This window comes from Sardina pilchardus, chromosome 9 (genome assembly GCF_963854185.1).
Source record: "Sardina pilchardus chromosome 9, fSarPil1.1, whole genome shotgun sequence".
Lineage (NCBI taxonomy): Eukaryota > Metazoa > Chordata > Actinopteri > Clupeiformes > Clupeidae > Sardina > Sardina pilchardus.
The window spans coordinates 16888939-16901532 of record NC_085002.1 but is presented as its reverse complement, the minus strand read 5'-3'; the positions used below and the strand labels follow the sequence as shown (position 1 = coordinate 16901532).

At 41.4% G+C, this 12594-nt stretch overlaps 1 protein-coding gene across 2 annotated transcripts; it reads right to left on the bottom strand.

Annotated features, from left to right (window-relative positions):
* Nucleotides 1-2746: 2746 nt before the first annotated feature.
* cyldb (cylindromatosis (turban tumor syndrome), b) lies at nucleotides 2747-11420 on the bottom strand. Of its 2 annotated transcripts, none has more exons than XM_062546032.1 (14): nucleotides 11286-11420; nucleotides 9732-10236; nucleotides 9220-9349; nucleotides 8299-8540; nucleotides 7346-7520; nucleotides 7084-7228; nucleotides 6420-6527; nucleotides 5836-5915; nucleotides 5554-5620; nucleotides 5303-5441; nucleotides 4925-5033; nucleotides 4408-4526; nucleotides 3960-4164; nucleotides 2747-3479 (listed from the first exon to the last, which is right to left on the bottom strand). In XM_062546032.1, exons 2-14 carry the CDS (start codon nucleotides 10146-10148, stop codon nucleotides 3307-3309), a joined length of 2109 nt encoding a protein of 702 aa, XP_062402016.1. In that variant the 5' UTR covers nucleotides 10149-10236; nucleotides 11286-11420; the 3' UTR covers nucleotides 2747-3306. The 2 variants fall into 2 exon arrangements, with proteins under 2 accessions (XP_062402016.1, XP_062402017.1); XM_062546033.1 differs by having other exon boundaries at nucleotides 7084-7225.
* Nucleotides 11421-12594: the final 1174 nt, after the last annotated feature.

The following is a 12594-nucleotide window of genomic DNA, read 5'->3' as shown; positions in this document are numbered from 1 at the left end:
TAATTAAGTAAGTGTGCAGAACTGTGAACATAACGTGTTTGATATTTCTATGCCTATTTTTGCACTGAATTAGGGTATTAAACGAATTAATGCAGAAACAGTCTGTTGATTTCATAATTTCATTAGCCTACAGGCTATAAGGCCTAGGCCTACTTTGACCCTTTAGGCCTTTCATTGCATTGTTTTTAAAATGCTGCTGTCCACAGCTGCAAAGTATAGGCCTAGGCCTAGTTTTGCACGTGTGATGCTGTGAACCATCTGACCTGAAGATAAATAGGATAATATAGGGATTGATATGGGCTAATGAGCAGTGTCTATCGTCTTATGCCATTCCTCTAAATTAGAAGCGAAAATGTAACAGCCCAAATGTTGAGCTGTAATGGATGTATTTTCCTAACACTGTGTTTTTTGAAGGCCCATAGATTGTGTCTGTTGGTAACAAGTTATAAAAATGTGTCTTTATCTGATGCCAATTACATTTATTGTAGGGAAAAGCTACTTCCTAATTTCATTCAGAATTTCCTTTTGATTCTAAAAGGTTTGAATTTGATGAAGGCCAAAGATCTCTGGCCAGACCAATCAAACACTTCACTTAAAAACAGACTATCCCTGCTGTGTACTATTTTTACCTGTAGGGGACAGTGATGTTACATGAGGCAGATCCATGGGCCTATACGTTTGGCCAATTCTCGCCATGTTTGAAGTCAGATGACTCTACAGCATGTAACCCTATGGGAACAAATATGCTATGTTGAAACAAATAGCTTCTTTTCACCATTATGATTGGCATATAAATGCTCTCATTAACAGTGGTCAATAAAGGCCCTTAGTACGTTTCCAATGGTGCCCATTCAATTCCTAGTTGGTCAAACTCTCTCTCTACTACAGCTCTGACAAGAGGACACACAATGAAGTCACCTGAGTATTATATCCTTCAGTTTGGATAAAGTTAGCTTACAGGAGATCAATAATCAATCAAACACAGCATCTCTCTCCCTTTCCAGCACTCCTGAAGCACTGCTCATTGGTGGGAATATTTTGCGGCTTATAGTTTGAGACACTTTGTTTCCCATTTACAAAGTGTTTTTTTTTTTTCCACGTGTACACACTGAACAGACAGCCATAGGAACATGAGTCTTGAATTAAACAAAAAGTGTGATGAGGCATGATTTCAGTTCCTTCATAGGCTATTATTTCACAGCCCTATCAGAATACAATTGGACCAAGTAAGACAACTAAACTTTTATTTTAGTGTGATTGTACATGTCATTGGAGAGTTCAAAGAAAGCCTGTATCATCTCCCATGTACTCCTTTCCACTCTTTCAAAAGTTCATCTACTAACAGCCATACATCACACTCTCAAAGATAACAGACCAAACATGTTTTGTTTTGTTTCACATTCCTCAGACAGCTAAACTTGGAATAATTCCGATTAGCACTTACCTGCAGCATACCCTCGGCCAGCCAATGTTTACATGAGTATGATCCTCTATTTTGTATGCAGACAATTATGCATAACTTACATATATTTCCAGTGAGGCTATTCATATTACATTTTCACCAGGCATTGGTATTAACTCAAAAAACTCAAGAATTCGCTACATTAAAGTCCGTAAGTAAAGTTATGTGGAATGCAGTGGAATGACACAGGAAAAGAAGTATTGAACATATGCAGAAAAAAACAGTAGGCTATAACAAGGCAAGGAAAGGCGATAAGCCAGCTGAAATCTGTAAGTAATTAGACAGTAATTACACCTCCTATCTGTGCAATTAATATGAGCTGGGTAAACAGATGAGCTTGATAAGGCTCCATTATTGAAGAAAAGCCTGTTGAAGCTTGTTTAAAGTTTGTTACACAACATTTGGATAAGCCTATGAAACACTGAGAGAAAGTAGTCTGTTCAGATGAAAGCAAAAGTGCTATTTGTCACACTACACACCATGCTTGAAGAAGAAATGGTGCTGTATATCACCCTTACACTATATCAACAGTAACACGTTTGGAGGTGGATGTATCATGGTGTGGCGTTGGTTTACATCTGATGGTGCAGACTTCCTATAATTGAAGGAACAATGAACGAGGGCATTTACCAGGAGATTCTGGCCATCTACCAGGATGATGACGATGAAAAGTAGGTGGACCCAGAGCAGTAGAGAAAACAAAGTGGCGACACTCCCATAAAAGGCCGTAGAAAAAATAGTAGCGCTTTTTGCGTTTCTGGATTATGTACATTTTGGAACTTAAAACGGGCAATCACTTGATTAGTAGTCGATGAGTTAATTGATTCCCTCCAGCATCCAGAAATACATACCATCCTCTTGCGATTCAGCACAAGAGGGCCCATCGGAATTTTCGAGATTTAAAGACAATCTCTTTAGGAGAATACCTGAATACTGCAGCTGAATTACATACCTGTATTTATACTTTGCTATGTGTGTTTGGATTTCTTTATATGTCTGAGTTTCTTGAGATCTGGAGTCTGGAGTAAATTTCTTGTGAGTAGTCTAATTGGAAATACATATACTGAAACAAAAGTTGACACATTCAATACTTATTGCCCACACTGTACATTGTTTTGTTTTCAAATGTTTTGAGGCACATACTTCAAGTAATAAAGTGTATTTTTGTGGGTACAAAGACAATACACAGCACCAACAAAGTCGTACCTTTCTTTTCAAACCTTAATTTGAGTTGTTTGATGTGAAATGGATAGTTATTTTGACTCACAACCATACTGCCATATCTTAAGAGTTTTGAACATTTAATGATATTATGTAAACACAAGCAAAAGATTTACAGACTTCATCATATTGGGTCAGTTGTCAAAACCTCTCATATTAAATATACACCTTAGACCACAAATGAATGCATATTCTATGTGTAGGTGCTGTATACACTGTTAAAAATTTAAAACAAAACCACTATTTACAGAAAGAATGAGAGGTGATACGGTACACCCATAATCATTTTACATGTAAACCTACATCTTCGATAAATAAATATAAGTTTCATATCTCAAGCTAGACTCAGATCAACAAAACACAACTTCACTTCATTGGATCACTTGTGGTGTCAATGTGCCACAAAGGCCTGACGCAGACCTTGATGGGAACATGGAGTTAATTGTTGTTACATAAACATGCATTTCAGTCTAAAGTTACGGTGCTCTTGTTCCTCCCACTGTCCTCGGACACTTTTGGTGTTGTTGCCGTGAAGCTTCTTGGCCAAGGTTATGACATCAGCTCTTTTTATGCGTTAGTGGGCACTAGCTCTTGCTCAAGTCAGGCCAGACTTCAGCTCCAGTTTATCTGGAGCTCTGGTACAGGCATATGAAGGAATCGCAAAGTAGTCTGCGCACAAGGTCACTGGCTTGTGATAGGTCTACGCAAGCACAGGCTTCCTCCGACTGGGAGAGAAAGTCGCCCACCTCAGGACACGCACGGACCTCTGGAATGTTGTAGCCAGTGTGGTCATCCCCTGTGGAAAGAGAAAGCACACACAATAAATCAGGTGTCTGCCAAGAATGTGTGGTTATGTCATAATTTCAGATGACCTTTTGACCTTTCATAATGTCATAGAGAATTTCAGCAAAAGTAATAACAGCATTAACAATAGTATTTGATTTAAAGCAAACACCTGAACAATTATAACATTTTCATTCAGCTCCCTAATTTCCATTAAATTCTTTCATTTTTAAACCTTTCCCTAATCAGAATTAAAACACAAGGACCAGCAGAAGAACCAACCGCTAAGTATTATGAGCTACTTTATAACTTTAACAGGGTTAAGGAAGTAATTATCACGACTTGTGAAATGATCCAACAGACCAAAATTCCGAAACTTGAAAAACACTAAGCTTACCAGAAAACCTCATAACGTGAGCTGTCTGGAGTCCACATTCTCAAGACAATTGGAACGTGAAAGAAAAACTACGTGACCAAAGCAGGCATCACTCACCGCTGCGATCAGCCATGCTGTCGAAAAACATCCAGGACTGAGGCCCGGGGCCGTACTTGACAAAGGACACGTAGTGGCTGGTCTGGATGCACAGGACGGCAAACAACTGCATGTGAGTTCTAGGCACCGGACTGCTGGTGCTGAGCTCAGCACGGAGGGCCAAGCTGCGAGGGGTATGACCTTGTCGGGAAGGGTGAGAATGAACCTGGGAGAAACACACCGAGGGGGAAGAGACGTCATTGTGGTCACTCAGACGATTCAGATTAGTCAGCTTTCCTTTACCATGTTTTTTTAAAAAAAGAGGACCTTTTTTTTTTATCAGCTAGACAGAAATCTTATGGGTTTCCAGTACTGTACTGTACGTCACACCATATCAAGAGGCTGTAACACATGTTTGCTACTGAAGAACAATAACATGGTAGGCTATGACCATAGTATTTGAGTTTACCTGGGTGTTGCAGGTCGAGCAGTATTGCTTGATTCTTCCAGGTAGGAGTTTACGGTCTCTGAAGCACTGGGTGCATTCATGCTGTGCGAGCTGCCCACAGATAAAGCACTCCCTTGGGACTGTAGACAAGGACGAGAGGGTAACACTCAGTCATGTCCATTTAACTGAATTCAGTAATACTACTAAAATCAATCATCATGTCTAACACATTCAAGAGCCCAAAGCCTAAAGTCTAAAGAGCAACAACAATGCCATTCTATTGTTAAATAAAAAGGCTGAGATTAAAGCAGAGAAAGTGATTGACAATTCAATATTGCTGCTGTGACAGAATTGTGTTGAAGATAGCAAAAAATAGATGCATTTGAAGTTGTCAGTATCAAAATGTGATGGCCTTGAAATGTGGGACATATAGGCCTTTCTATGTCAATAAGGTAAAGATCACCGAGTCCTTTGAGTTAAGACTTCAGAGTTGCCATTTAGCAGCGTTTAAAGGGAAGTCTGTCTATTGGGAACTCACATTGGTGCAGAAGGTCTGTAATGTCAAGTTCTGTGGAGGGCATTATGCAGGGAAACATCTTGAAGTTTTTTCCAAATCTCGGCATCTGAACCATAAGGCACGATGGAACCTACAAGGAGAACAGTCATGTGAGATCAGGTAGTCTCTTTCCATACTAATATCTTTTGGGGTGAAAGTGCCATCTTTGGCAGCCCCAATTGAAATTCAATTAAGTTCAAGATTTTCATATGAAGGAGGGCACAACCATGCCTCATGGTCGTGATAGCTCTTTGGTTATGCACAACCTCTCCAAATTCATCAAAACCAGGACAAAATGGTTTGCATTCTATGTCACCTTTAACCTCCCTTCAACCTTTACTTTGACTGCACATAACCCACCTCCTCAAACTTCAGGTTGCAAGACATGAAGGAGGTCTCCAACAGCTGTTGGACGGAGGGACAATGGCCCACATCGTTTTTCTCAAGGATGATCTGGTACGTGTAGGCATCTTGTGACGACCCTGAATCTCCATTCAACCTGAGGTGAGATGAGGAGGTATAATTTGAATAACATATTTCTGGCAAATAGCAAGTGTGACGTTTTTGTCCCATTGGATGTACCGAACTGGATGGCAGATATTGTCTCGTACCTCATTTTCAGCAGCGGGTCCATGTGCAGGACACGCTGAAATAGGATAGCAATGAACTCTTCTGGATCTGTGGGAAAACAAAACAAAAAACAAAAAAAACAAAGGTGAACTATCATTACCTCAGCCAGTTCAGCAAGCATGGGTGGTTGTGTTCTTTGCTGACTGCTATCATGTTTACTCAACACTGCCAGCCCATATGGGACAGATACGGTGTGTCCTTATGTTTGCAGAAATTCTGGTAAACATCAAGACTGCGTGCAGTGTGGGAAAGCTGGGACGTACCTTTTTCCTCAGTCACATACGTATTGCATCCTAGCTGCTTGCGGAAGTTCATCACATTCTCTGCTGGGACAAAGCCATGCCTGTGGCAAGAGGCAGAAGAGTCAGGTTCTCTTTCACATGCTCCCTAGTTCCTTATTCAGAGACACACATGTGACACATTCTGAACTACAAAGTCAACAACAGAGGTCATAGGCTGCTAGCAGAATAACAAGTACGCATAGTTCTACTGTTCTTTTACCTCACGTCATATGGTGTATGGTGTAAAGTTCTTCACATAGCAAAGTTTGTGTCCAGTTGTAGAAAACACCTGAAGCTAAAACTTCAACCAGGTCTTTGCAGGTATTTTACATGACCTGATCGGCAAAGACACCCAAAGTGAATGCCCAATCAATTACTTCTGTGACCTTTCTGAACTTCTGAGAAATTCCAGCCAGCTCTTCAGTCAAGCAAATGGAGTCACGAGGAGTCTAGATAGGTCAGTTCCTAAACTCTTTACATTCCCTGTTGACCCTGATGAAGTTCACGTGACTATGTCTGTGAGATAAAATCTACAGGTGGAGTGTGATCAAGTGACAAGGTCATACCTTCGTAGCTGGTTCACGATGTCTCTCCTCATCTGCCGGCAGATGCTCACTTCTGCGTTAGCTGAGCTTTGTAAAAGCCTGTCTATGGTCATTGACGAGCTGAACAGACTAGAGAGAAAAAGAAAGAAAGAAAGAAAGAAAGGGAAGAAAGAAAAGAAAAAAGGAGAGAAAGAGGAATTTCTTACATTATCCTTACATAGTAAATTATAGATTCATGTATTAGATATTACCTCCTCTCTATATTTGCCTAATGCAAGCAAGTACATTTTTCTGGAATAAAGGTATTATTGACTCAAAACCCTTTGTGTCCTTGTCCTTGCCTGTATTTAGTAAACTATCTGGCCACAGAGTAACACTACAGAAAAGAATATTGGGGGTTGAACTATTGAACATTTCTTAGAGGGTCGGATATGGATAAAGAAATTGCTCTCTTTTGGCCGCTCTCAAACCTGTCCCAGCCTCTCCCATCCACCATACACCAACACCAGAATTAACCTTATTTAATTGATTTATTCAAGGTACTGATCTCAGCAGCCTCAGCAGGGAAAACGTTTGCATTTTTTTCCACCAAGGACCTATTTTCACAACTTCTCACTCGGGACCAAAGAGATCACAAAGGGTTAAATTATTATTAGGCTAACTTGTTTCTCAGCTGACCACCTACCTGAAGAGTGTGGCGTCCAGGTAACAGGAATTGAAATGGCCTTGGATTCCTTTCATTTTCCCCTCTAGCACACGGAGGACTTCAGATTCAGTGAGAGGGGGTACGTCCTCCTCCTCCCCTTCGTCCTCCTCTATGGGAGTGACTGCTTCAAAACAAAACAGGCACACGTAAACATTTCAATCATATGTCATTGTGTCATACTGCACGTGATACTGTTTGTGTTCTCCTCAACTTTAAGCTGGGGAGGGGAGGGGCAACTCACCCAGGGGAGTCTGGGGGGACTCCTCTGTGCCTGCACTAGAGGAGGGGGAGGGGCTGTGGAAGCGTCCGTCTGGCATGCACATTTCCAGGGGTACAAACACTGCCCTGTTCCCTCGACAGGTGAAGTATCGTTGTCCATGGAAAGTCCCGTCTGTGCAGGTGCCAACGTCGTTATCCTGCGACAGAAACACAGAGGGCTAGGTCAGTAGATTCAGTGGCCAAAGGCAGTGAACAACACCAGACATTTAAAAAGCTGCTAAATTATAATATATATAATATTTTTTTTGTAAATAAATCAGTTTACATATTGCTTAACATTTAGGCCAGCAAGGACTGCTATGAGAACAGTGTTTTTGTGAATTAGGCGCACACTGTGCATCCAGAGTACAAGTAACTATAGAAATAGCATTGTATTAGGGCTGAAACATTAATCAATTTCAGAATCAGAATCAGCTTTATCAGCCAGATTTGCATAAACAAGCAAGTAATTTGATCTCAAAGTACAACACTCAACAATAACATAAAAAGAATAAAATACATCACAATTTAAACTAACACAATTAAGTGAATGCCGTCGTGAATTAATCATGGAGCTCACGGCCGATCAATTAAGAGCATTTTCCTACTTCCAGAAGTAACATGATGGACATGTACCGACATTTTGAAGAATCACCATAGGCAGTGGTATGATGAATGTACAGCAAAAAAGCATGCAGAAGTAGCACAGGTCTTTCCCCAGAAGTAATGGTTCAGTCATTCTTTAATGTACTGTATGACTTTGAAACTGAAGGTTGACTTTCAAATAGTATATTGCACATCAAATCACGATCACAATATATTATGTCAGAAAAATCGCAAGTTGATATTTTCACTCAGCCCTACATGGCATAGACCATTGATTATGCTGACAATAATCTACTACAGATACAGAAGTGGTAGCCTATATCAACTCACAAGTTCAATCCCTGCCCAATCGCCTTTTTCCCCAGTTGGTACACCAATCCATCGGATCACTCCATACAGAATGACATTTCTGTCTGATGCCATCTCCACCATGGACCCCACCTCCAGCTGGTAAGAATTGGACAGGCTCTCGACTTCGGGGCTGTTCCTAGATATTTTTTTCCCCAGGAACCCATTTTTGGACCCCATGATTGGCATGGAGTTGATGCGGGAAACAGTCCTTCTGTTGATGCCTGGGAGGAGGAGGGGGGGGGGGGGGGGGGGGCAACAAAAAAATATTGTTCAAAAGACAGGATCTCCTCGTGTCACAAGTCGAAAGTTTGGTTTGCCACACCGTGCACTCTTTGACATGACATGATAAGGAGTCATGAGGCACCAGAGTGTGTGACAGGTCTAATGCATTCCAGCATTCTTTAGCCCGTTTTTCCAGATCTTTGAGCCGTCTCATGTCTCTCTCTCTCGCGGTCTAATCATGGGATCACATGGTGACTAACTCAGAACTCCGCCATCTAACACTCAGCCATCCTAAGATTGAAAATAGATTGGATGTACCTTGCCAGAGGGTTGGACAATTAAGGTGCGTCATTCTGAGAACAACAGGGTTTCTCCATACCTTGGCAATCACAACTGCATAACCCGTGGCCTTTCCTGATCAGTTTAGAGATATCTTAACTGTACTGTAGATATCCATGGCACCATTTTCAATGCAGGCTCAAATAGGGAAAATTGCAGCAACAACGTTGCGGGATTACTACATTACTACAGGTACACCCATATTTATTAAGCGGACTTGAGAGGATGTGATTTCACTGCCAGAACATCCAAATGCATCACTATCTTTAAGCCTTCAGATGGATGACCAAATGTTAACAGCTAACCAAGCTGCAAGAGCAGCACAGACGCAACACTCACCAATAGTGTGGTTGTCTCTCAATGGCAGCTTAGTGCTCGACTGAGCCACCTGTATGATGTCAGCAGCACTGAACACAGGCAGCGGAGCAGGCTTCTTAGATGACAACTTCTTATCTGAATTCTGTGGGGACTGCATAGAAAAAACATGGAAACCATTGAGACCTCTGCTATTTCACCATTGTTTATCTGATCATAGTATTGTCATCTTGACTTGTCATGTCACATCTTAGGTCATAGGGTCATGTTACAGCTAAGCTCATGTGACAAAAACTATGCTTGCATAGCTTGCATTCGACTAGCCTATTCACTGACATGTTTGCCCTATTTGGCCAACAGCTATAGTAAAACAACTGTCAACAACTGACTGGGTCCACCATACCACGTTTACCAATGGGTACAGTCCCAAAACAATGCAGTAGGCTAGGCAACTAGGTGTCTACAAAAAGATAATTCTGGTGCACCTAAAAAAGCAGCAGAAAAGTAAAAATGGCATAGACCACCAAGGAACACACCACAGGCTGTAGTTCAAATCCCAGCATGTTCAGGTCATCCGATCCATCCTTACGTCCAATCTGCATCAGGTTTTTCACCAGACATGGTTGAAAGCCTTTCTTGTAGCGTACCACGATGAGGTCATCTTGTGCCAGCTCACAGATGGCCTTGAAAAGCGTTTGATTGCAGAGGATCTCTAGCCGTCGGCTGGCCGGCGACACGAACAGAAGGAGTTGAGCCTGGTGGCGAGTGAGTGGGTATGTCTCCTCCCGCTTCAGAAGACCACCACTTTTGGCCGTGCCACCGCCGCTGCCGTATACAATACCTAAAATATCCCCCGTTTGCGTCTCAGCCTCGATTCGACCAATACAACCACGAGAGAAGCCTTTCCGGGCTTTGGCACGTGTGACGATGAAGTATTTGTCTATGCTCTCCATAGATGCTCAACGAAGGGTTTCAGTTAATTTAGGCACACGGCGCAGAATTGGCACCAATATTGAATCACAAGGCAAGTGGGTTGGTAACCTGTAGAGAAATGACAAGCACATAAGTTAATCTACATCTCATGGTGGTTAGCCTTATTGAGGAACGAAAAGTAATACAACTCGTATGGTTAGGGAGGCTATCGCACCATACTCTATTGCCAAAATATTGTTTGTGTAAAATACTGTGTAATGGCAACTTACATTTAGTGTTGGGCCTTCATTACATACTAATATGTATGCACATGTAGCCTACAATTTACATGTCTGCTTTGACATTCATACAGTAAAGCTGAGGGTTAAGAGAAAGAGAGAGGTGTAGACTATTTATGGGTTTCATCAGGTCCCTATCCACAGGTGATTTAATCAAGCACCATGCAGTCTGCATTGATATTCATGATGTTTGATTTACATGTGGAGACCTGATGAAACTCAATAGGTACAGTAGGCTATACGCTGGCGCGTCGGAGTCCTGTAGGCCTACTTATTTTCCCGACAATGACCGGTCTTCTACACTTTATCCCCTACATAACATAATTTCTCAGGCCATATCCTTGACGTTACCACTTGGACAACAGTTTTAGGGTCAGTTTCACTCCTCTCACGTGGGAAATCCATAAAATCTCACTTCACCTGCCCTCTTTAGAACACCCTCAACTAGCTTGGCTCATGTATGTTTCCACTTTTAACATAACAATAAGTAATTAGTCCGTTGGTATGCCCAGTAGGTGGAAAAGGTCTTTAATCCATCATTGCATTTAATGCTTAGTGAAAGTCAAACTACTCAAATCCATTTTCAACTCTTACGCATAAGTTAACGCGCGCTAGCCTATCTTCTTTGGGATAGACTACTTCGTGTCGGTCTTTGAGATTTTCTATAGCCTATGAACGTTTCGTTTTTTTCGTTGATAAATACAGCAAAAAGTTAATGTCAGAAAAGGCATAGGACTGTGTGGTGTGTCTCAATGCGTGACTTGAAACTACAAAAGCATGATTGAATCAGGTGTATGCGTAAATGTGCCGGCGCGCAGTAAGTTAGGCTACATGGAGCCATGGAAAACCATTTCACAGCAAAACTAAATTTTCACTCACCTTTAGACGAGGCTATCCAGGCCTATTAGTGTGCAAGTATATTATGGTGTTGGACAATCCACTTCAAACATTCCGGTGTGCGACTGAGACTTCTCTTTCTGTGCTGTGAAGTTTTTCCCGATGTGTTTAACTACCTCATCACTACCGAACACGCCCCCACTTCACATGAGTTCCTTGTAGTGGCGCAAAACCTTGTGATGACCTGGCTGGCGCTGACAGTTGAAGCCGTCTGTCGTCATGCAGTAAACAGATTATAGGGGGTTGCCATGTTTTAAACGATTAAGCAAAGCAATACATGCGGAAACAACTGGAAATAATCATATTTATTTATTTACTATTCTAAAGAGCCTACAGGAAACTGATGACAATGTTCCTATATGGCCTAATTGAAAATGGGGCCTTGCATTGAGAGGTAGGTTTAAGTAGCCTATAGTGGCAAATAATGAAGACCAAGACGACATAATTCTGAAATCATTTTTTTGTAAAATGTTCAATGGTGTTACATACACTATATTCGTAAATCAAATCAGTTTTAATGACGGGCTTAATAAGATACTGCACTTGCCGTTGTAAGCCTGATATTATCAGTTTGACTATTAGGCTTATTATAAAACAAAGACATATCTGAGACTGATTTATAGGCTTGATAGGCCTATTTTTTGCTGTCGAGGAAATTAGGCCTACATACAGAACATACTTCAGAGTGAGTCTGATTGGTGTCAGACTATTGACGTCATATCAGCCTTTGCCTCCGCTGGCTCAGCTGACTGGTTGCTTGATAAAGCTGTTGCAGAAAATCATATTTATGGATTTTGATTTGATACTCTCAAATCCATTTCAAAACACTACTTTGTGGAGAGTAGTAGTGGTATACTTTCTATGTGTATCATTACAAATACCCTTACCATGTCTTGCACATAGGACCCTATAATATTGTTACTTTAATTTTCATTTTATTGCCATTTGCCATCTTCCAGCATAGTTTCTGCATGTTCTGCTGTTCAGCAATCAGATGAGATGATCAGTTGCTGTGTGTCAGCCAACAGGGTTGTAACTTATGACTGCGTGACAGGGATGCTTTGGTTTGATGCCAATCAGTAGCTGCAGAGGGATAGGGGTGATAGTTATGCAAGCTGCTTGCGATCCATTACATCACTTCAGTAGTTCAATAACCAAGCCACACCATTGGACCTCGGTTAACAAATGTTAGAGGGTAATTTAGGAAAGTAATCTAACTGTTATGCCAGGTGTGGCAAATGAATAGATAGACACATACTGTAGATACATAGAGAGTGAGAGAGAGAGGAAT

Excerpts from the sequence above, each read along its gene's own strand:
- cyldb (XM_062546032.1), bottom strand. The coding sequence starts at position 10,148 with ATGGAGAGCATAGACAAATACTTCATCGTCACACGTGCCAAAGCCCGG. Across the intron at positions 7,521-8,298 it reads ATTGGGCAGGGATTGAACTT|GATAACGACGTTGGCACCTG; the intron begins GTGAGTTGATAT and ends TTTCTGTCGCAG. Across the intron at positions 7,229-7,345 it reads GTCCCCCCAGACTCCCCTGG|CAGTCACTCCCATAGAGGAG; the intron begins GTGAGTTGCCCC and ends TTTGTTTTGAAG.